Source organism: Bactrocera oleae, chromosome 3, assembly GCF_042242935.1.
Source record: "Bactrocera oleae isolate idBacOlea1 chromosome 3, idBacOlea1, whole genome shotgun sequence".
NCBI lineage: Eukaryota > Metazoa > Arthropoda > Insecta > Diptera > Tephritidae > Bactrocera > Bactrocera oleae.
The window spans coordinates 89,200,164-89,225,541 of NC_091537.1; the positions used below are offsets into that span (position 1 = coordinate 89,200,164).

The 25,378-nt window shown below is 33.2% G+C and overlaps 2 protein-coding genes across 8 annotated transcripts in view; one reads left to right on the forward strand and one right to left on the reverse strand.

Moving 5' to 3' along the window:
- Positions 1 to 25,378, reverse strand: part of LOC106614816 (streptococcal hemagglutinin) — a 411,732-nt gene that overhangs the window by 269,802 nt on the left and 116,552 nt on the right. The window lies entirely within an intron of this gene.
- On the forward strand, positions 1,058 to 24,819 carry LOC106615054 (cGMP-dependent protein kinase 1). Of its 7 annotated transcripts, none has more exons than XM_070107167.1 (13): positions 1,058 to 1,130; positions 4,434 to 4,712; positions 15,148 to 15,207; positions 18,411 to 19,559; positions 20,478 to 20,588; positions 21,732 to 21,871; positions 22,005 to 22,288; positions 22,374 to 22,543; positions 22,605 to 22,843; positions 23,185 to 23,502; positions 23,561 to 23,792; positions 23,863 to 24,212; positions 24,272 to 24,819. In XM_070107167.1, exons 2-13 carry the CDS (start codon positions 4,602 to 4,604, stop codon positions 24,435 to 24,437), a joined length of 3,330 nt encoding a protein of 1,109 aa, XP_069963268.1. In that variant the 5' UTR covers positions 1,058 to 1,130; positions 4,434 to 4,601; the 3' UTR covers positions 24,438 to 24,819. The 7 variants fall into 7 exon arrangements, with proteins under 7 accessions (XP_069963268.1, XP_069963273.1, XP_036215792.2 ...); XM_070107172.1 differs by having other exon boundaries at positions 18,429 to 19,559; XM_070107168.1 differs by having other exon boundaries at positions 1,061 to 1,175.

The following is a 25,378-nucleotide window of genomic DNA, read 5'->3' on the forward strand; positions in this document are numbered from 1 at the left end:
GAAAGGCTTCTTCTCTAGCAAATATGTTAGCCTTTTTCTGTGGTCCTCATGGAGATCGGCTACCTGATCAAGGTTAATTTCTCCAAAATAAATCACCGATTTTGAAAATATATTAAATTTTGTTAATGTACATTTTTTATTTATTTAACAAATTTAATGTTTCTTAAAAAAATTAAGAAAAAAATCAAGTTTTCTGAGGCCTTAAGTGAGCATTTTTTATTTTCACAACAACAGCTATGCAGAACAGAACTAATTGAGGCGAATATTTCGCCTTTTTTTTATTTATAATATAATTTAAAATGCATTTAATTAGTTATTTTACACAAATTTAATATAATTATAAAATATTTAATCAAAAAATTCAATTAAGAATTCTTAATTAATATAAATACAGCAACGTGTGAGAACAATTTTCGCAACAATACAATTGTGGCAAAATTATCAATTAATAACGGTAATTTTATGCACCCACACAAGTCACATGCACAAATATAATATATATATAGATGTGTATGAGAGCGCATAAAGCCAATAACAATTGACAATGCGACGCGGCCTACTCACAATTAACACCTTTAAATCCCACTACAAAGCTTATAAGGGCAATTACTATCAGTGCTTGACAATCGAATGGCATACTAGACATTTATAAATATACAAACGTACATATATAAATAGCCAGACAGTATAAAAACGCACCTTCCCGCACCATACACTCGTGTGTGTGTGTGTGTGTGTATGTGTAGGAGCTTACGCCGTCGCCTGTAACAATAAAAAATTATTCTAAATGGTAAAAAATGCTTCCGCACGTACACGGCCATATAAAAATCCATACAGTACCCCGCCCACCTGCGCCAATTTCGCAACGCCCAACACCCTTACACCTGCACAAACAAATGTACGCCATAATTAATTGGAACTGCTTGCTTATGAGGGTGCTAGCGGTGTTAGCGGGCGCTTCTTCGCACGCTCCCATGCAGGCTTGCTCGCTCTCATTCTCACTCATTTCGCGCAAATTGCCAATTTAAATTGGCCACATTAAATTAGTCGAGTTATCAGCCTCCATGCGGACGGAGTGTTTAAGAGCGAAACGTTGCCAAAGGTGCTGCACTCGTGCGCTCGTATGACAGGTAACAATGCTGCGTGGCCCGGAAAGAAAATCAAGGTGTTAAATGGTATAACAAAAACAAAATTAACGCTGTGATTTGGAGGTGAATTCGCGCTTCCGGTGCGCTTGCGAATGTTCAAACTGTTCGACTCGTGTATATTAGAGAAAACTAAGTGATTTAGTGGGGATTTTCTGAGTATTTGATAATTATAAAAGCAAGAAAATAAAGCCGTTGATTTTAGAAATTTTTTTATTCAAAAAAAGTTGATTAAAAGAGTAAAAAAAAATTTTTATTTTATTTTAAATTTAAAAAAAGTTTAATTTTTGTCAATATTTTGAGTTCAAAAATTGCATGATATTATAAAAAATTATAATATTATATTCCACCTAAAAAAATATATATATACATATATGCTACCCAATCATTTATAATATATTTAACCAAAAAAAGTATTTTGTATAACAAAAATAAAAATATTAAAAACTAATTGAAAAATGTATGTGATTTCATAATTCTGAAACTACTTTCAAATACTTACGCAAACTAAAATATTTCGCTGCCAAAGTTTACTTACAAAGTATGAAAGTTATCTTTCAAAGTGCCATAAGAAAATTACAACTGTATATGCCTAGGTGTATACTGTTCGATAAGAATTACTATGTTAGTGCCCAAATATGAATATTTTACTTATCAGCACAAGCTTGCGCGTGATTAGGTAATACAAAAATATTCAAAAGCAAAGTGCAAAGAAATTTAAAAAAATAGAAATTCGCTCAACCGTTCAAAAAGCGTTAAAAGCAATTACTTGAGAAACAGCTAACAAAAGCAAACAACTGAGTAAACGAAAATGTTTAAGCCAATATTTACAAGCAAAGCAAATGCAAGTAAAAATTTAAAAATATATACAAAATACTAAGAAAACGTATAATTAAAAAATTGTAACAAAAATTAAAAATATTTATAAAAGAAAATAACAATATATCAATAAAAAAAATTTAACATACATCAATAATTCAATTAATTTAAAGAGAAATTTAAAAAAAAAATAGTATTAGTTAAACTAAAATATTAAATTTTAACAAAAATCAATCATAAAATTAATTTAATATTTATTTGAAACAGCAAAACCAGCACGCCAGAAAAATTTTTATAAAAAATTTAATTTTTTAAATAATTTAACACTACAAATTAATGTAATTTATAAATATCAAAAAAATTATTTAAAAATTTATTTTTAAAAATTTCAAATAATTGTTAAAATTTAAAATTTTTTTTTTTATTATAGCAAAAAAATGTGTATAAAAAAAAAGATATTTTTTAATTTCAAAAAATTAATTTTAAAAAATAATTAACAAAAAAATATGTAATTTTAATTATATAATTAATCTAACCATACAAATTTTATAACAAAAAAATTAAAAGACCAAAAATTAATTTTAAAAAAAAAATTTAATTAATTATTTTATTAAAAAACTAATTAAAAAAAATATTTTCATAATAAAAAATTAATCTAAAAAAAATATTTTCATAATAAAAGATTTATTTAAAAAATATATTTTTATAAAAAAAAAAGTTTTTTTAAATTAATTTTTTGGCATTTAAAATTTCCCTTTTTTAATTTTAATACAAATTTTTTTGCTTTAATAAAACAAAAAATTACGCATAAAATTAATTTAATATGTAATAATAGAGAATTATATAAAATTAAAAAGTAAAATTCGAGTACAAAAAATCGTATAATGAAAATCCCACCAAAACATTCAGTAGCTCCAATGTATTTAATGAATAGTCTATATGAAAATCGCACCAATAGTCCATAATAAGTTCACGTAATATATCGTAAGAACTAATCTGATTGTAAATTAAAGCGCCGAATTAGGCAAATAAATATAATAAGTGAAATCTCATATCACCTTGACTCATAAATAATAAGCAAACATAATGGAGATAAGATAAAACGCGCTGAAAATGAAACTAATACTAATCTGGCTAATGTTCTATGCGCTATTGGTAATTAAGTCTACAAGGAAATATAAATGTGCATATACATACAAGTATATAGATTTGGAGCATATGTATATATATGACTATACTTAACTGTATAAATAAAGATAGTGAAGACGAAAGTGTAAATGGCGAACAATTACAAGTTCAAGTTATAACTGACGTCAAACGTGCAGCAAATTTGCATAAAAATTAAATAATGACATCATTTCGAAATATAAAATTAGCAAGTTACAAAGAATATTTTATGAATTAAAAATCACGAAATAAAATTCTACATGTAATATAATGGAGAATTAATATTATCAGTCACGCCTCATGAATTTCAAACTTTTAACAAGTAATCAAAAATCATAAATTCAAATTCATTTGTCGTGAATTATAACTCATGATTATTTAGTCGTGAGTCACAGATTTCAAATACAAGTCACAACTCATTAAACATTTGAAACTTCAATATTATTATGAAGCCAAGTCAGTGTTATAACTCATTAGTCGAAAGTCAGAAATCTCCAAATATGAATCACACTTAATTAAACAATAGCTAATTTGAGATTTCTGTATTTAATATCAAGCTATAAATCGTGGTGGTGTATGAAAAATCATAATTTAATATTTGTAAGCTATATCATAATTCCAAACCGGAAAGTTAAAATAAAAATCACTAGGTAACATTCACAAAACTTTTTTGAATATATTTTATTCAGAAATCAATATTTTAAAGCAGAATCGATATTTAGAAGTTCAAAGCTAAAATTCACAATCAATGCCAAATCACCATTCATGAATCTTTAGAAACAAAAGTTTGATAGCAAGTCAGTATTGTTCATGATTATGATTAACCTCAGACTAAAGATTAGAAGATTTTTAGTCAAGTTTTAAGACTTACTGCTATTATTCAATTTATACTAATTTAACAGATTCATTTCAATTAGACAACAATTTACAAGTATTACAAATATTATGAGTTATATGCAAGAAATTTTTAATCGAGGGATTTGACTCACTCTTTAATATTTTCATAAATCAAAAGACTGAATTTGAAATACTGATTGAGAAATACATTTTCAGGTAAGGAAACACTAATATTTTATAATTATTATTCATTGATAATTAATTATTAATCATTACTCATAAAACATTAATCATTAGTCCTTAATCCCTAATCATTAATCCTTAATCATTAATCATCAAACATTAATTATTTATCATTAATCATTGGTCATTAATCATTAGCTAATAATCATTAATCATTAACTATTAATCCAAACTTATTAATCAGTAACTGACATTAGTCACGACTTAATATTAATTCAGTAGTCTACAAAATAAATTAACTCAGTGACTTAACTCAAAGTACTGAAACAAATGGATGAAATCGGAGTTTTTCCAACAATAACAAAAAATACTGCTTTAAAGTAGTTGAAATCAAAGAAAAAGCCGATAAAAAGTGTCGACAAATAAAGTAAGAAACGCACACAAAGAATCATGGCATGCTTTCCCCGCAAGTTGCGCATATTCAATCGCACGACAGCCAGCTTTACGCCAGCGGAAGATGAAAATACAGACACCTTGCTGAACAATGCCGCAAATCCAGTGGTGAGTAAAAAAGCAAATACCGAAACAAATTTATCTCAACACATACATACATACTTGTAGTATCTAGGCAATACCAAGCAATAATATACAAACCAGATAAACTAATCAGGTGTGTAATGTAACAGGAAAGCATAGTGAGTAATAGTATTTGCAATCAATTGTAGGTAAATACAAACATAGTAGGCAAAACAAAAGGCTTCCGAAATTAGCGATCAGTGTTAAACAATAACAGTAGTCAAATATTTCCCACAGGGTAGCTATGTCGCTACTTGGTACAAAAATTAATGTTTGAACGCTAATTAGTTCGACGACTGCGATGCCAGCTGATAACAGCATATTTAACCGTTACTGTTAATTGATAAGCCAATTTAACATGTAGTTTTGTAATGTTATAGAAAAGCTTATATTTACCGTTGTAAATACCACACACGTTAAATGCGTTCTATTCGTTTGCTCAGCTATTATCATAACTCATTGGTTTATTAAATGGTTGTCGATAACTTGCTGATACAAATTATAGCTCGCTCGATGACGTTGCAGTCAACAAAGCACTAAAGTGGTAAAGTGTGTGTACAAATATTATTGTTGATAATTAATCTTATCGCACACATATTTCAATCACGCTTACGATTTTAAATTGAGTTACAAAGGTTTGAGGCTAATTTAATTGAAGACCTTGGTTTAGAAGCGGTAAATATTGGAATTTAATTTAACGATGAAAATTTTTTTTAATATTTGCATAACAGAAAGCCTATTTATTTAACTAAAAAAAAACTGTATCTTCTCTTTCCACTTTTTCTTTTAATATACCTTCTATTTGCGAAATGTCTGCGAAATAAGTCTTTTAACATAATAACTAACTATGTTAACAGATTGCCTGAAAACCGATAAATTTATTATGTTCGAAAAATTCTAGAGATTTGAGATTTGAAAACAGACAAAAACCGCTGGAGACCAAAAAATGCGGAGAATATGGTGGATACGAAAACAAATAGCAGAAAATTATCACAGTTTTCATTTATTTCAAACGCGGTGCATTTGGCTTGTAAGCTCATGCCACTCACACTTACCGCAGAGCTTTCAAATGCTCAAATATTTATGAACGATTTGTACTACACTTCCCTCTGTATATCAAAATATTTGTCAAGTTGGCTATCTCGATCAATCACATTTTACGCTCATACCTAAATAATTTCTGAGGAAGTTAAAATAAAACGGTTAGGAATCTTGCAGATCTCTCCTTAAAAAATCTATGTTTAGTTTTGAGTGCGTGTAATTATTTTTTTATATATTCGCAAGCAACGCTTTTTTGGGACATGTCAATGGCTTACGTAATCCCTTTTTTATACCTTCGGATATCAAAATTTTCATCACATTTAAATATATATATTATTGTAACTCTTCCGCCTGCCTTACTACCTTCATAGCAACTTTTTTAGGTCAACTATACATATGTCAATCTTGAGCTATTAATTCCAATTATCATTTTTCAATATTCATTTTTATTCATCAAAATGATTTCCTATTTATTTGTGACTGATTTCTATTATAAATGAAACTAAATTAGTCTAAACTTTCTGCCAAGAAACTCTATTCATAGCAATTTATTTATTTTAAACTCATAACAGGACAATTGCGAAGTATTGGGTATCAGTTAGCTATCTATTTGAATGAATTTAAGCTGCAGGAAGAACTGATCGAAAGCAGGATTGTTTCTAATTAAAAAATGTTCCCTAAAAAAATTTCTTTTCAGATTTTGCAATTAAAAAATATTATTAATTTTTGGTACTAATAATTTAAATTAAAAATTGAAAATTTAATTTTTAATCACAAAATTAGAATTTAAGGCTATAGTTTCTAATTAAAAAATTGCAGTAACAAATAAATTTTCTTGGTTATAATTAAAAATAATTACATGTAAAGAAGACAAAGAGTTTGAAATATATTGCAACTTTAATAAAAATAAGCTATCTCTCACAAAGATAACCAAAATGGTAGAACAAGAAGTAAAAATTTTACTAGATTCGAAAACACAATTTTTTTACTTTTTAATTATAAACTTTGAATTAACTTTTCTTCAAATCAGCTTTTATGTAAATAAATTAAATCATAAATTGCTGTGAACAAAGTTTCTCAAAGGCCATGTGACCTATTGATCCGACTTTTTGCAGGCTTTTTAAAACTGCAGTATCTCATACTTGAACGAACGAATTTTCGTTTCAAATGTAAATTTTTTTTTGTTTTCGAGGAAAAAGCCGAATTTAGAAACCTTTAAAAGTCAAACTTTTCAGTCATCATCTTTTGGTAAAATTTTTCTTACAAGTACAGTGTTATGATATAAACTAAAGAAACTATTGCTATATTTGATCGCAGATGTTCCATCGCCTACTTATTATGCTCACCGCAAAGAGTGTAAGAAAAAAGTGAATCAGCTCAACAGTTGTAGTGCCAAAATCAGGGCACATTTTTCACTGAGGAGTTAAAATTAAAAACTTCACATATACTTGTATAAATGTAAACGCTGTATTTGATTATTAAAACAAAATCCTCTCTTTGCAACAAAATTCTTCAAAAACCCGATATTTTTTTCAGATAATAAGTGTACATAATCCTTTAATTTATTTGGAACGCTGATCAGAAATTTGGGCCATAAATACAGCAGAAAAGACATATTTCAAATTAAAAAATTGATTTTGAGACAGTCTTATGGATATGAGAAAATTTCGTTGTCAGAAATAATCACGTCGTTTAAGCATCTTTGGATATCTTTTTAGTATGCGCTCTACTTCACACAACGAAATGCGATTTAAAAAACTATAGTAAGATTTACATGTTAAGGCATTATGATTAAAACTTATACCTACAAGTATAAGGACTATATATAATATAAGAAGCACTTTAGGCTAATCACCAACACTTTTTAAAATAAATATTATTTACGCAAAACAGCTCGCCAATTTATGAAAAGCTGTTTCCGTTTGAAATAATGAAATTTTGAATATTAGATGTATATTTTATGATAGCAATATTTACTGCGTCTCCAGTATTTCGAACACAAAAATTTAAACTCGCATAAAAGCAGACTGTAATACAAATGAAAACAGCTGTTGGGCATATTTATGTTTTCCGTTTAATATTTTGAACTTTTTATTTAAGCTTCCATGCTATTATTCGCAAAACACTGTGTGTTGACATATTAACGGCTATTTCTTCCAGTACACATGTATCATATATGTATTTACAATAAATTTTTTTTTGGCATTTGCTGGTTAATCAAGTCGCGTTATGCATGCAAGAAAAAAATCTTAAAACACAACAACAAATATTTTTTAAATCATTTTTAGAAAAAAGTTAAGCGTCAGAAATTTTTTGCATGAAAATGAATTCAAAGCAAAACTATTAATAAATGGCTTATTATATGCGCTTGTCTGCTACACTTGTAAGCGAGTCGATATTTAGCAATGAGCAAGGTTACAACAAATACTGTTAACATTTCCAGCAACAACAAAACATACAGATGTATACTATATTTATAGTAACAAACTGTTTTTAATTGAAAATGCATGCTTATCACTTGAAAATATATGTATGTTTCTGTGTATACAGGTTGGTTGAAAAGTTTCTCTGCTCACCAAGAAATAGCAAAGTAATTCAAATTATTTTTCTTAAGTTGGTACAACTGTTGTGAGAACACATGTAAAGTTACAAGTCATTCTGTCAATTAACTCTTAGTTTACAAGCCACGCGCAGTGATTAGATTCTTTGTTTTGAAATTTTTAAAAGCAAAGTAAATTTATGAACAGATATTAGAAGTTTATAAGGAGTCCTCACTTTTAAAATGCACCGTTGAATTTTGGGCTGGTGAATTTAAACGTGGTCGTGCTAGGCTGAAGACGATCCACGCGAAGGACAAACAAAAACCGCAGCCACAGCATAAATCATTGAGCAATATTTTACACGGAGAATTACTTTAAAAAAAGCTGGAAAGTTAGTGCCGCACACATTAACAATCGAAAACAAATTTCTCAGCATAATTTGAAGCATTTTAAGCAGAATAAAACCGATTTCTTGCATTCTTATTCTAACTATGGATGAAACTTGAATCTACCACCATGATCTGAAATTGAAATAAGAACGTTTACAGTGAACTGAAGCTAGTTGTTCAGCTCCAAAGCAGGTGCAGTCATAAGGATCAGCAAAGAAGGTTATGGCATCAGTTTTTTGGGATGAAAAAGGAATTTTTATAATTGATTATCTGCAGCAAGGTGAAGAAATCAGCTCTGAATATTATTGCAGCCTTTTGGAACAGCTGGATGAAAAAATTCGTGAGAAAAGACTTGGTATGCAATACAAAAAAAAAAAAAATTTTCCTACCTACGTAATGTAATAATGACAAAATTCAACGAATGAAAGTACCAATTGCCTGAGCATCCACCGTATTCACCAGATTTGGCTTCTAGCGAAAAACCTGAAACAATTCTTTCGTGGAAAGCGTTTTTCGTCGAATGCAGAAGCTTTACAGCCGTCGACGAGTATTTTGCAGAGCTTCCAGAAAGTCATTGTAGAGGTGGCATAAAATTATTGTAGGATCATTGGAATAAGTGTATTGCAGTTAAGGGAGATTATATTGAATAAAAAATATATATTTCGTACCAAAAACAGCATTGCTTCATTTCGAGCGCAGACATTTTTCAACCAACCTTTATGTGTGTGATTGTGTGCGCTCATAACGGAAGCCGAGAAAACGCGCCACACAGGTGCTGCTTTGTATATACTGAAGGCAATAAAACTGTGCAAATACTCAGATCTGTTTATTTGTTAGCTATATTATTGTTGTTTTTTTAATTGGCTGTATTGTAAGTCATTTAACGGTACGGTGATAAAAGCACGCTGAGATGCCACAGATGTAGCTGTACAGTTATTATTCTCTATGAAAATGCTTGAAAAAATTCTACAACAACATGTTAACTTTATTCAAATACATTTTTATTAAACGAAACAACAAATAAATTTAATGCTTTCAACTACCTCAGATGTTTTAAAGTTGGAAGTATTATTTGCTGATTACTGCGGAAGTCAGACGCTAACTTTCAGTGTACTTATTAGAAAACATTTTTTAATGCAACAGTGTGGTATATAAACAAGAGTGTGTGGCTCCAGGAACGCCTCTTTTAAAGAGAGCAAATCAAAATTTACTATCGAGGTTTATATAATAAGTCCGTAAATATAGTATCTTCTAGTTATTAGTACATTTCTAAAAGCAATCACAAATATATCAGTTCGTTATACACAGTCATATCATCATTCGAGGAGAAAACAGTCGATAAATCGGCTTGAAGACTGACATCTTCGGACATGAATGTATGTAATATAATTATTATTGGTTAAGGCTTACGCGGTTCAAGCCGTAATAGTTTGGAAATAGTTGTTAGAACTCAATTAAAGCTTACTTTGCTTGGACTTAGCTTACAAATCTCAAACTGCAAGTAAATTGATTTGAAACTCAGCATAAAACCCAGAAAATCGCTAAAACATTTTTTTGTTATATTTTTACTTTAGCATATCTTGTTGTCATATTATACAGGGTGTTCCAATAATTTATGTTTTACGTTTTCTTTTAAGAGAGAAAGTTTTGGGTGTACCTTTTAACTATCGTCTCAAATTTTGCACGTTTATGTCGCATGTCGCATCACATGTTTAATATTTACAAACGTACATACAAAGGTACATTTGTATGTACAAATCACCATATGCACAATCGCAAATACAGAAACCTGCACTTAGTGCTTTTTAAGGGGTTAGGCATAGTATGCTCAAAAAAGCTCTAACTTTGACAACTTATTCGGAGAAAAGAAACAGGAAACTAGTTCTCACTTTTACCCAGGATTTCTTACACATGTTTTTGAGTTTATACAAAATATTTTTTTATTGACTTTTCAATACAAAATGGCGGCTAGTGAGACAATTTTTCGTAAAGCCCTTTCCAAGAGAGCATATAAAAGTAATAGTGAGGCCAGAAACTCGTGATATCTAAAATGAAATAAGAAACTGAATAATAACCTACATAAAGCTTTCTACTAAATTATCGAATATAATATAAATATACTTTTAGCTTTACATCAATTTTGTCGCAACATGGTGGACTTTTAAAAAACTATTGAATCTTTTACAAAAAAATTAAGAGTAAATTGTTTATAAAAAATTTAAAATAATAAGAAGAAAAAAACTGCAGTTTACTGTTGTAAAAAATGTTTCAATGAAGCTGCGGTAAAATCTTCAAGCATATGCGTCCAATATTCGGGGAGTATCGAGTAAGATTGCATTTTCGAGAAACACGCCTTTATAGCGTTACGTGCCGAAGCGGGTGAAAAAACGGATTAGGCAGAAGACATTTTTTTTTACTATCTTACCAATTGAATAATGGGCTTGGAACCCTAAGTGTACTTCCACCAACCATCGATTATATAATAATAATCGATTTTTTTTAAATTTTGGACTGACTTAACCACTTAAGAATGGTTTTTACCCCCTAAGACACTCATAAAAGCTGAAAACAATATTACAAAAGCAAAAAGGAGATTATTTCGTGGTTCATAAACAAAAAATTTAAACATACACGTGGTTAAACACCATTCGACTCACACATAAACATAATACTGAATACGTTTCTATACTGATAAATATACAAACTGAATCGAAAGGAAACAAAATGCTACATACAAATACAAAACTTTCACTTATTTACAGTTATACACATACAATACGCTCACACACATACATACGAGTATAAAGAAAAAAAATAAAGCACTTGCACATGCTGTAAATTTCGCACCTACTAAAATTTGACGCCATGAAAAATGCCGCACACGCCACCTAATCAAACGCTATGACGTCGTTGACTGAACGTGAGTTTCATATAAAAGCAAATCGAACACGTGTGGAACACACACACACATGCACTGTAAACACAAGCACAAGTACACATACAGAAATACACGTGAATATTAACTGTAATTATTAACGTGTGCGTGTGGCAAATCATTGAAGGCTTTACACACGTTAGGCAGCGTATAACGGTATTTTCACGGCGGCATTTGATTTAAGATGCTCCGTAAGCGATTTGTTGCGAATCAAAGGAGCAAAACGTGTATGTAAAACGATTTACAAAAAAAATTTATTAAAATGGGCGACGGTTTTTCTGTATTACTTCTTATTATGTATGTGAAGTGGTAAGCGACAAGCATATCAATGTAAAATTTAATTGAATTTACTACGCGCATAATTGAAATCTCAAGTTATATTATTTATATTCGATTATAGAATTTGATTAATAATTAAAAAAAAATATATAAAGCTAGCTAAAGGTATATGCAAAGAATTACTGATATATGTGATAGGTGTCGCAAAAACTATTTATATTTGGAGTCTTAGCATATTTCATGATCTTTAGACTCCATTAGTTTCTTCGTGAATGATGTCATAGCATTTTTATTTACAATTAGCCCAAACTTATTGTTAGCATCCATTTTGAGTGTTTTTCGGTAACTTATACTCTGTAAAGTAAACCCTTTAATGATTAACCCAATTGTATAAAGTAGAAGCAAAGGCAAAACTGTAATCCAACATGCGACAAATAGGTAAAAAAAAAGTGCGACAATATTTAAAAACTGTTGCTTTAATATTGGCAAAAGTGAATTTGCGATGAATATGGCAGCTTAACGTGTTCACAGTTCTCTCACAAATTTCGAATTTGATATTCTATAACATCAAGTTCTGCGATCACAAATCAAATAGATAGTTGCTAACCCAATCTTTTCTGACCTTACCTAATATCTCTCATTCTAACTTTAATTACCTTAAACTCACCTCATCTAATACAATCCAACTCTTTATAATATGTAGTAGCCCAATCAGTTTAACAGCTTAACCAAATCTGGCACAAATACAAATTTTTTAAGACTAAATTTTTTCACGGATTTAAGTGTTCAAATATCTTTAGGAAAAATTACTACAAAGTATCGCAACTTGTATCCGATGGAAGCAGTAGTGATTTTCTAGTCTACTACTAGTCATGTGCAAGTATTTTCTTCCTACAATTACTGTAAATGTTGTTCTAGATATTTTTCTACCTTCAGTTTCATATCAGTTAGCTGAGCTGAAATAGCTTTTAATAAGCTTGAATGTTACAAAATTTATTCTGGGTATTTATTTTCTTAATATGCCAAACGATCTCTAGTAAACATCACTAAGACGCTTGAAAGCAGCATTTTTAAAGTAGACAAACAAATCGAGTATATTGAACTGATAGATGCGAAGTCAAGATAAATATTATAAATATAGGAAATAAGCTTAACTAACGAGATTGAAATAATCGAACTTGATTATGCAGGCTTTCGTAACTATACTTACGAACACTGTAGTAGCACCGCCCCTACAAATGTTTGCATATTTTATTCAGCTTTACAGCTCCTTCAATTAAAAAACTAAAAAAAAAGTAGTTTTATTATTCCCTCTGATCGATATTCGCAAACCGGGCCAACAAATATTGTTTCCATGATTTGCACAACCCTTTTATATGTTTGTGCAAAGTTTAATCTCCATATGTGAATTAATGTGTGTTTGGCAGCTGTTTTTTTACGACGCGAAAAAAAAATTAAAAACGCGCTTGCTTGAAATTTTGTGCTTTCAATGAATCTACGGCTAGAGAATCGTTGAAAATCTTACAGAATTTTCAGGAGTCTACGTTATCACAACCATAAGTATATGTATGACCCAAAGCATTCAGTGAAGATTGTGGAGTCATAGAACACTTGCCTCATACGAATCTACCAATCTAAAAACCAAAGCAAAATTCGCTAAAGCCGACCTGAACCGAGGCTTATAAGCGTTGGCGTTGTGCTATATCGGGAGCCTATTTTAAAGGCCGTAATAGCGATCATAATTGAAATGTGGTCACAGAAAAATTCAATAAAAAATATATAAACCATAAAAAAGGTAATAAAGTTTATTTATTACTCCAAGAAAACTCAAAACCTTGCTGAATAGCATAGGAAAACGCCAATTTTTCTCTCTTCTTTTCGTATTGATATTTTATTATATTTTTCCTGATACCAACATACCTCGCATATCCCCCAATATCGCTATGTCTACATTCAATGCCCAACAAAGGAGGTTCAACAATATTTACAATTTCTATTTGTCTTTTGTCGCGCCTGAAATCGATGTCATGCATTATTTACATGTCAAACATGGCAACAGGAATGTTATCTATCAATTTTATATCGAAAAGTGAATACAAATGAAAGCAAATGCAATGAAGAAGCAAGAAAATAAACAAAAAGCAAATATTACCGATGGCTTCTTAATATTTTTCTCATTTTTCATTTCACGACGCAAAACATTATTTAATAAATAAGCATAAAAAATCGAAAGCAACAACGTACTGTTAGCGGAATTGTGTAAACACAGTAAGCGATATGTTGCACACACAAGCATATAAGACTATTTGAATTTTTACAAAGGCACATATGCACACACTCGCTTAGAAATAAGGGCATATCTGAAAGCAATCAATTTTTTATCACATGTCTGTCAACTTTAAGCATAAATATATATATATATACATATATGTATATATGTGTTAGTGTGTGTATGTGATGTGTCATGCCACTCAGTGCTGCAATAAAATCAAAAACAGTTGGAGGTGTGGTAGCTGATGTGCTGTCAGTGATGGATCATTGTCAAATGAAATCACAAATCGCTGGTGCGCTTGCGGTATATTTGTATATGTGTATGTGTACAGCTTATCGGTGCTCGCATTAAATACACAATAATATTTGCACGCGTGTGTTTGTTGTAGTTAAGCATGCCATCGCTGTAAGCATGTAATTGAGGCATCTCAGCTATTTGTGTTATTTTTGCCACTTTTTTGTTGCGCGCAAGGAACGGTACTTAACCTCAAGGTCGATTGTTGGCACACAAGCTCACTGCGAGCGCACATTAACAACTGATAATATGATTCCGTTATAAATAATGGCTTTTTTTCTAAAGCTCCATATAATTGAGCGTTCTAATGGCATTTAATTTATAATCTACGTAAGGGATATTAATTGGCAGCCAAGCAAAGAAGTATGATTGAAATAAGCGACTGCAGATTTTTTTATTCTTTCTTATTTTGATGACAATAAATTCAACAAAGCGAATGGCTAGAGGAAGTAGGAATTATATTATCAATCTTTATTTTAGAATAAGTTATAATTTTCTTGATATCTATACAAGTTAAATATAAAACTGTACTAGCAGTTATCGGAGCATTACCAATAAAATTTATCATTGAACTCATTTGAAATTTTCTTAATCATCATAAAAAACCATATCACTTTTCAGCTAACATTATTAATAAAAACAACAATAATTCTTCATTATTTAATTCCAGCAAATTGGTCGTTATATAAGACGTGAAGAGACTGCGCTTTTTACGCCAAAATCCAGTGAGGTAAGCAAATACTTTTAGCAAATTAAATTAAATATTGCTATCAAGTACATTTGTTTGTGTTTAACTGTTGTCATAACTTACGACGAAGATATTCATTTGTGCACTTCACTAAACTTTTAATGTCTTGTGTGTAGGAAAATGTGAGTGCAGTGGACTAAAATACTAACAATTTTGCTAACTTTTTCATAGATATGGAAGCCACTATTTATCTAATCTTTATATGTACATATCGTCACCTAAAATGCAAAATAATATAACTCTTCTCAATTTGTTCAAGTTTACAGAAAAAGGAAAATAGAAATATAAAATGGAAACCACTCATATTGAAACAAAATCTGAATTTTTGGTTATAACTTGTTTAGATCTGATAGCAGAGGTTTCAAATTTTTTTAGATATATGTTATATAATGTAAATAATAGTAATCAATAAGCACTCGATTCGGAATTTTTAATGATTCATTGTTTTGCATTTTAGGTAACGAAATACAGGGTTTTCCAAAAAGAGTGATATAATAAAACAAAAATATATACTACTTGTTATGGTAATACAAAATTTTTTTATTTAGTACTAAGTACAATCGATACAATTAAGTTCTGATAGTATAACAGCATTCATATGGCCTCCACGACTTCTTTTGCAGCAACGAATTCGATGAACCCCATTTTCGTGCCAGTATTGACTTCTAAAGCTTGAAGGGAGTCTGATTTATTGCTAAAGACCAATGACTTTAAATAACCTCACAAGGAGTAGTACAATGATATTAAATCACAACTTCTCAGAGGCAATTCGATGTCACAATTTCTTGAAATTATCGAATCTCCTAACTTTTCTTGCAATAATGTAGCATTGGCGTAGGCAATAGTCTATGCCAAGTTTCGTGAAAATATTTTCTCAACTAAAAGTTATTGGGCAAACTTAATACTCCCTGTTTAGGTTATAAAAATATGTTTCATGGCATAGACCGAAGCATCTGATACCCCATTGCATATGGTTAGTTTAGGTCAGACTGGTAAATGCTTGATGCAAATTTTAACAAGTTCTGTGGCCCAGTAACGATGTCTCTTCCAGTGTGACATTTAGTGAAGCCCCCAAATGCCTGAAGCGTTTCCTTGTTAATGCGAGACTGGTGCAGACGAGATGCTTTATCGATTCCCTGGTGCCTTCTTCAATCTGTCAGACCCATTTTGCAGCGTGCGAGGCCACCGGACTGTGCCTTCTATCGATGGCCAGTAGAAACTTTGTGTATTTCTGATCTATTGCTTTACACAGTTGAAGTTTTGTATTCCGGTAGATCGGTTAATCGCATTTTGAATTTTCTTGCCAAGCTCCTGCCCAAATCGTCTTATAGGCAATGCATGGGTTTAACAATGTCGATCACGTTTGCGGATGAGAGTTGTATAGCATCCTTTCCAGTATCGTCCACCATGTCATTGCCCTCAATGCCTTTGTGACTTGGCACCAAGTCGAAAAGAAAACGCTTGTTCCTGGCGACATTCACCACTGCTGCCCTGCTTCCCAAGACACTTCTAGCCGATATGCGAAAGGAAGTTATTGCCCCGATTGGCTGTTTAAGTGGATGTGAACTATGAAGCTACCAGCTGACGCTTTAGAGTCTAGCTCCGCAACTTTCACAATAGCAAAACCTTCTGTTTGAAAGATACTGCATTGGTCCGGCAGCTTAAAAATATGTCTCATGCCTAACAGCGGATCTCCGATATCTCGATCACTAGATTATGACTTTGTTCGTAGAAAAACCGGTCTTTGGTGACACCAAGACCAAGTGTCGACCAAACGCTTTAAGCCTTTCACAAAGACAAAAGCGGGTTTTTCATTTCAGCACAGAGGAAATACCCCACTCACTTGAAAAAAAAATTTACGAAACTATTTCTGAAATAACTTCCACTACTTTAGACAAACATATATCATAAAATTACAAGTATATTGTAATGAAGCTACACCAACCATAACCCTTCAAAGAGTTATATCCATTTGTAAGTCAGTAAAAAGACTTGTTTTTCGTAAATTTTTATTTGAAGACACCTTTTTTATAATTAAATAAAAATAATGAATTTTCAGAGTTTACTGTATTTTGTTAATCGGCAGTATATTTTGAAAAATTTTGGGTTCGCTTATTCCCATATCTGATCTCTAGTTGAGCCTCCATAAGTGTTTGGCGATGAGGCACATTTTTCTGCTTAATATTATATCAAATTCTAAAACCAAAAGAAGTGTTACTATAGATACATATACTGGTAACAATCGAGAATCGATTTTGACGAAATGGCGGCTCTCAAAGAAAGTAATTTTTTGAGAAGAATTAGCCTTAAGAGTGGTCTAAAAAATCGATCTATTACTATCAAAATCTTACATCTTCAATCATAACAATATAAATTTATCTAAAAAGATCACATAAAAACTTAAGGCCCATCGGTCAGTCGTATCGAAGATATTTTCTTCACCGACTCTGAAAACAGCTTTTTGAAAAAATCCCGTTAAAAGTTTTGAGAGTCAGTTTGAGATTGCATTAAGTTAAATAGTTCTTACAAATACGCTCATATCTTCGACATTATCTGCGGGATCAACTTCAAATTTTCGGAGAATATACCGAAATGTATGTACATTTGATACCGTTTATATATAAAAAGAAAAATCAAGTGGGTATAACTCCTTAAGCCATAGTTTTCCCTCGCCCAAAAACCACTTTGGACTCAAAATACTTATAAGAGTTCCACATTTTTATAGTTTCTATAATTTTACATATTTTTATGTTTGTGTGAACATGTATCTTTATAGAATTAGTAAATAATACATGTGTATGTATGTATTTGTGTGCTAAGCACCCGTTGAAATGTCACTCCATCTACTAATACTGCAACACTTACGCACAACGTTGTTTCTTTTTTGTCTTTCTTTCCATGCTATCACTTTGCCTAAACACCAACTATCAACATCACGTTTAACAACAACATGTACTACAACAACAATGCACTAACAACTACACAATAACACCTATTATCCCATGCTAACTCACTCGAAACTGACAACCGCATATGGGCCTCTACTCTTTGTACACTTTATATGTGTGTGTGTGTGTTTGTATACCTGCTTTGCCTAACTAACAACACCACTACACCGCTAACAATACAAACAACCAAAAACGCAAACGAACTTCAACTGAAAATGCACGAAAATGACATAACAGCAACTACGAAAATCACAGGAGCAAATCATTGACAACCGAAACAATCGCACCAACAACAACAACAATGTTGGCAGTAACAACGGCCATGACAACAACGTCACAAAGAGCAACAACATAAATGGCAACAGCGCAAATGGCAGTTTGATAAACAACGAGAGCAGCAATGTCAACAGTTTGCCGCCTAAAAAATTCATTTCCAACAAAGCACACAATCTCAACCGCAACAATAGCGCCAACAAAAGCAACAACAACAACAAAGATGGTGTGGCCAACTTGCTACTGAAACCAGTAAAAGGACGACGGCCCACGGCACTGCCGAGTGATGCACCAAACTTAGAGGAAGAAGAAGAGTATGATGATGTCGACGGGGTTGAGAAGGAAAGAGCGGCAGCAGAGCTCGATAGAATAGTGGAAGAGAAGACTGGTGCACTTAATGTCAACATAAAGCAGGCTAATGGCTATCGGAGCAACAGCAGTGACCAGGATACACCCACCACGCCGGGCTCGACGCTGGCGGTGCGCTTCTTTATTGGCCAGCATGCGCACGACGAGGATGCTGCGTCCGCGCAGTCTTTAGACGCCGGCAGTTATCGCAGTACAGAAGCGGTAACAGTGCAAAGCAGTGAGCAGCAACAAAAGCAAACAAAGAAACTGCATTTGCAAACTGCTGATGCTATAGACGGCAACAACACCACCGGCACCTTCACCACCCTAATGCAACTGTCAGCACCCAACAGCCAAGAGTGGAGCACACAAAGTAACTCCAGTCGCCTCGCTAGCGCCTGTTCCTCCCCCACGCTCTACGGACCGCAGGCGACGACACGAAAATCGAAATCGAAAAGTTGGCGCAAAGCACGGGGCAACTCACCACCTGCGGAGGACCTGCACATACCACCGCCGCCACCCTTGCCACCGCAGCCGCTCACTACCGCCTCGTCGTCCGCTTCTTTGCTTTCATTGCGCAGCAACAAAATCAAGCGCAACTCTGCGGTCGCCACGCCCACCACAGCGACGCCGCATATCGAAGAGGGTGGCATCAGCGCCAACGCGGAGTTTGCCAGGCCGCCCAGCTACGATGTGCGGTACGATGGTACAGGCTCGTTGACGACGGCAGCAACAACAGCGGCGAGTGATGCAACAAATGACAAAGTAAGCAGACACTATTTGTGTAAGCGACAAAGGGGGCACATGCACCTCTATTAGAGTAGTAGTTGTAGTTAAAACCTCGTGGGTCCTTTAGTGCACTTCCACCCATTTTAGTGTAGTTGTTGCCATTTAGCGCGTTTAATTGACATGCTACTGAGAAGTAGATAAATATGTTCAACAATTTGTGGCAACTTTCAAAATTCCTCAGTAAATCTATTTCGGCGACACTCACGCAGAGTTGGATGTGGTTAACAAAGCTTTTATGCTAACATTGAAAATCAACAGAGTTTGCCACAAATGAGTTTCGTAAAGTGTATTGTAGCTCGCGTCGTGCTAGAATTGTTGACGTAGGTTTTGTGGCGCGTTTAGAAGCAGCGCTTTGTGCTTTTATGCGCATGAAAGCTCTGAGAAAAACTTTGAGCTTACATATGTGGTTAGTTCGGAATTGTTTTGGACGCTTATAGGCCGCGCATTGTGCTTTCGTGCTCATAAAGCTCTCAAATAAAATGTAAGCTAACGTTGTATGTGGTTAGTTTGGAAACGTTTTGGGCGCTTATAAGCAGCCCTTTCCGCTTCAAAGATTCCAGGTATATTTGGAGCTAACATATGTGGTTAGTTCTGAATGGTTTTGCCTGGAAAACATATCCAGTAAGGTTAATGTCAAATTCATTCGTATTTGGTTCAGGCTCACTAGATTTACACTTACTCTAATCAGAAACAAGTTACACAAAATACACTCTCAGCATTCCACACTCTCCCACAAATTTTTTTCACTCACATTGTCCTCTCATTATGCACCTGTTGTTAGTTAGCAAATATATTTTTGTCCGAATTTTATTATGTTATAGTTGTCCGTGTCTCAGCTCAAAAACCTAACAAGTACTTATCAAAATTTTATCTTTATATATTTCATGTCTTCAGTTCAGCACTGAACGTCAGTTCTACACTCTCAGTGAAATACTTAATCTCAGCGATAATTCAACTATAACAGTGAATAGTGAACTGGGTCGTGATTCAGGTGTACTCGTAGAGGTAATCCCAAACAAACACATTACAAATAAACATATTAGACTGCTTTTTTTTTTTTGAACTATTTTTTTTTCGATCCCATGGTGAAATTTTGTTGGAAATACCATAAAAAAAAATTCCCTAAAAATTTGGGACTTTAATTTTAATATTAAGTACTAGACTTAGGCCTGTAAAGATTTCCCATATAAAATACACGTAAAACTTGATTTTTTTCTTTTTAATTTTATAACTCAGCGGCAGTTGATGGGATTATCTCACCCGTCATTAGGTATTCCTCAGAATTGAACGCTCTACAAAAGTCTCCATTGCGGTAAAGTTATAGCTTGCACCTGCGGGGTAGTACGGGCCCCCAAACCTAATTTTTCCATGAAATTCGCGTTTTTTTGGAATTATCTCGTAAACAACACTAGATACAGAAAAATTGTTAATAAAATTTAATTTCCTACAAAAAAGTATTTGGCACCAAATCGATAATATTAATACTCTTTGAGATACAGAGATTTTAAGAACTAACTTGAAGTTCAAAACTCGAAAAATGGTATCGTATTCTAAGGTAAAAGCTTTCTGTAATACCAGATCAAAGTTACCATAAAACAGTCTCAAAGCTTAAAAGATCTGTTTACTCTAAAGGAGGATACTTTCCATCTTTCTGAAAGTCTTGGCGAGCATTACGACTGTCTCAACAGAAATTTATTCTCCAAGTTTATCAAAAAAAGCAACTTTCAGCTCTTATCTGCAAATATGTATTTTTAGAACTTTCACCAGAACTTTTTTGAGAACACAATTGATACATTTCGCATTATACAAAATGAGACCTTTAAAAAGCTCACCGAAACAAAAATAATATTTTTCGGTTGAAAATCAAGGTTAACAAATGTAGATTATGCTAGGTACAAATTACATAATATTTAAGCGTCTGCTCTGCCCCATTTCGTTTACAGCAATTAAGTTTACGAAATTCGACTGTTTATAGCTCAATTCCCAAAAGTACACTGCTGTCAGACCTTCGATTTATTGCTCGATTGTGCCCCTATTTATTATCTCAATTTCGCAATACACATTTATTTTAACAACCTCTATATATTTATTACCTTTTCACACATACGCACATATACACTCATACACACGCGCACGAATAACGAAAAGGAGCAAATGCCAACACCAAAGGAAAGTGATAACAGCGACACACCACAGGTCCATCGCGTCGAAGGCGGTCTGATATTCACGCGTCCTAATTTACCCGCCAAGAAGGACGTGCACATCGAGTTCATTGAAAAGGATAATGAGTAAGCGAAATCTCTAAAAATTTATTACCACACACATATACTTAAGCAAACCAATAACATACATGTACACACACACATATATCCTCACTTTACACATATTTACACAATGGCTTATCCCTCGCTTGGCATGCAGAACACGCAATCTCATACGCAAGGCCATCGAACGCAATGACTTCCTCAACAACTATATGGACAAGGAGCGCAAGGAGATGGTCATCGATGCGATGGCGCCAACATTCTACAAAAAAGACTCTTATATTATACACGAAAATGATGAGGGTTCGGAAATTTATGTCTCCGAAACGGGTTACTTTGATGTGATCAAGGGTGGCAAGGTGGTGGGTAGTTTTGGGCCGACAACACTTTTCGGTGAATTGGCCATACTTTATAATGCTAATCGTTTGGCATCGGTTCGAGGTAAGTGCAGTTTACAAATTAAATGGTGCTAATGTGACAAAGGCGTGCCTAATGAGACGCACATAATGTCTTCTTCTCTTCGTAGCGACGACAAATGCGCGCGTGTGGAAAATCACACGTGAGACATTCCGTCAGATTATGGTGCTCTCCGAGTCAAAGGAAAGAGATGAGAATTTAACATTTTTACGTGCGGCGCCATTTCTTAACGATCTGTCTGATGATGTGCTCAACAAAGTAGTGGATCTGCTGCAGCGAGTGAGTAGAAAGTACAGAGTATACTCGTAGATACAAAACTTGACTTTGCTTTGACGTACAGAAATACTACGAACCCAATGCTTGCATTGTGCGCGAGGGCGAAGTGGGAAATGAGTTTTTCATTATACGTGGCGGTACAGTGACCATCAAAAAGAAAAATGAGCATAATGTAGAACGTGTGGTGGATCGACGGAAGCGTGGTGATTATTTCGGTGAACAAGCGCTGCTTAACGCGGACCGACGACAAGCCAGCGTATATGCCGATGCGCCAGGCACTGAAGTGCTCAAATTAGACAGAGAGTAAGTGAGCTTTCACTCGAGCTTTTGGTTTAGAGCTTTCATCACTTACATTTTATTCAAAGCTTTTTTACAATTTCACTTGAACTTTCGGTTAGAGCTTTCACCACATACATTTCTATTCTAAGAGCTTTCGAGGTTACTTAATTTCATTTCTTATACATGTTCTGACATAGTTCTTCCTTAGTAAAGCTAGCGCATATTTGTTACTTTAAGCTTTAACTTTACATTTAAGAAATTTTCGCTTATCTTAATAAGCTTTCACCAGCTTACATAACAGCTTCTAAAAATTTTCACTTGGTTTTCAAAAGGAGTACTAAAATATGTATTCGTTCAATCAACAGAGCTTTCATCAGTTATCTCGGCACCATACCGCAGCTGCGCGAGAAGCCCGAAGAACGTAAATCAGCCGAACGCAAGCAAAGCACGCGACAATCCGAATTTGACAACGAGTACGCACATGTACAGCTAACTGATCTGAAAAAAGTAGCAACATTGGGTGCTGGTGCTTTCGGCTGTGTGGATTTGGTGTCGTACAATGATAAAACCTTTGCATTGAAAATCATCAAAAAAATCGACGTCATCAAACAGGATCAGGTAGAGCATGTGTACAGTGAAAAACATGTAATGATGAAGTGTCGTAGCTCACCGTTCATAATAGAGTAAGTCGTATGCTAAAGTTTCACGCACTTTGAACTTTCAATTCGTCTTTCTTTTTAGGTTATATAAGACTTTCCGCAATGAAAAATTCGTTTACTTCCTAATGGAAGCTTGCATGGGTGGCGATGTTTGGACGGTTATGTCGCAGCGCCGCTTCTTCGATGAGCGCACCGCCAAATTCCTCGCCGGCTGTGTAGTAGAAGCTTTCGACTTTCTGCACTCACACAATATTATTTATAGGGACTTGAAGCCGGAGAATTTAATGTTAACGACGGATGGGTATTGTAAGTTGGTGAGTTATAGAATACTTAGGTATTGAAAAACTAGTATACAAAGAACTTATTTTCGAATACACTTCAAAGGTCGATTTTGGCTTCGCCAAGCACATACCGCCCAATCAAAAAACGAACACCTTTGCCGGCACACCCGAGTACGTCGCGCCTGAGATCATTTTGGATCGGGGACATGATCGCGCCGTGGACTACTGGGCGCTGGGCATACTGATATTCGAATTGCTTGTGGGTAAAACACCATTTCGTGGACAAAATCAAATAAAAATTTACCAGCAGATATTGGGCGGCATTGACGTTATACAAATGCCCTCGAAAATACCGCGTTCAGCTCAGGGTCTCATCAAACATTTATGTAAACAATTGCCGGCAGAGCGGCTGGGTTATCAGCGACGCGGCATTTTAGATATTAAGCGGCATAGGTAAGTGTTGAGAGCAGGGAAAACAAGAGAACGGTGTACAAAAATATTTCCACTTGCAGTTGGTTTGACAATTTGGACTGGAATAAGTTGAAATATAAGCAACTGCCGTCACCGATAAAGCGACCCATAACATGCAACACTGATTTGCAGTACTTTGGACCAGCTGGTGTAGAAAATGACTACGATCCGCCTGATGAAACGAGTGGTTGGGATATTGATTTTTAAAGTCGCAAGCAATCATAATATTTTTACTAAAAAGCAATTTATATATTACGCAATTACAGTTAGAACTAAATTATGTAAAAATTTTTTTAGAAGCGAACTTTTATTATATTAATAATTAATTATATTATATATATTAGAATGTAAGCGACTTTTTTGGCAAAACTTCTTTATATTTTTGTGCATATTTTCGCAGAACCATAAAATCTATGCCAAATTAGTTAGATAGTTTATGAAAATTGAGATAAAAACATTTAATTATTTTATTATAGTTTAAGCGGATAAAAAAAATACTTGCCCAGTACAGAAAATTGTCGATTACACCGTAGAAATAACGATAGTTTATTGCAAATAAAATTGATATTAGAAAATCTTATATACCAAAGACCTGAGTTCTTGTTGTTCAAATTCGATGGTGAAGTTATAAGTACTTAGCATCAACATCCGATGGCAACTTCATCATCATCAGCGTTGGCTATCTTAGGAAAATTCACTATCGTGTAATACATTTACAAAAGAAAACTTTCTAATAAGTATTGTTTCGACCAGGGATAATGGGATGCCCAACACTTTCCAGCGTGAGAGCACCTCAAAATTAGCGTTCTTTATAACATTTTCCATTGTAGCCAAATCGGACAAAATAATAATTTTTGGGAATTTAAGTTAAAATACCCAACATTTATTAATATTAAATATTATATATGTATATGTACCAGTTAAACATGTGCAGAAACTATTTAAACCCTTTTTGTGATTTTGTAATATATTAAAACTATTAATTTTTGAGCTTTCAATACTTTGTCAAAAGAATTAATGTATTAGCTCTCAACAATTTAAAAAAAAATTATAATTTTTAGTTGAAAATAATATTTCTAAGCATGGCATCACAAAATATTTCATCACATACATTTCTATTTCGTTTTTCTTCCATTTTCTTTGTTTTC

Excerpts from the sequence above, each read along its gene's own strand:
- LOC106615054 (XM_070107167.1), top strand. The coding sequence starts at position 4,602 with ATGGCATGCTTTCCCCGCAAGTTGCGCATATTCAATCGCACGACAGCC. Across the intron at positions 20,589-21,731 it reads ATTCAGGTGTACTCGTAGAG|GAGCAAATGCCAACACCAAA; the intron begins GTAATCCCAAAC and ends AATAACGAAAAG. Across the intron at positions 22,844-23,184 it reads GTGCTCAAATTAGACAGAGA|AGCTTTCATCAGTTATCTCG; the intron begins GTAAGTGAGCTT and ends TTCAATCAACAG.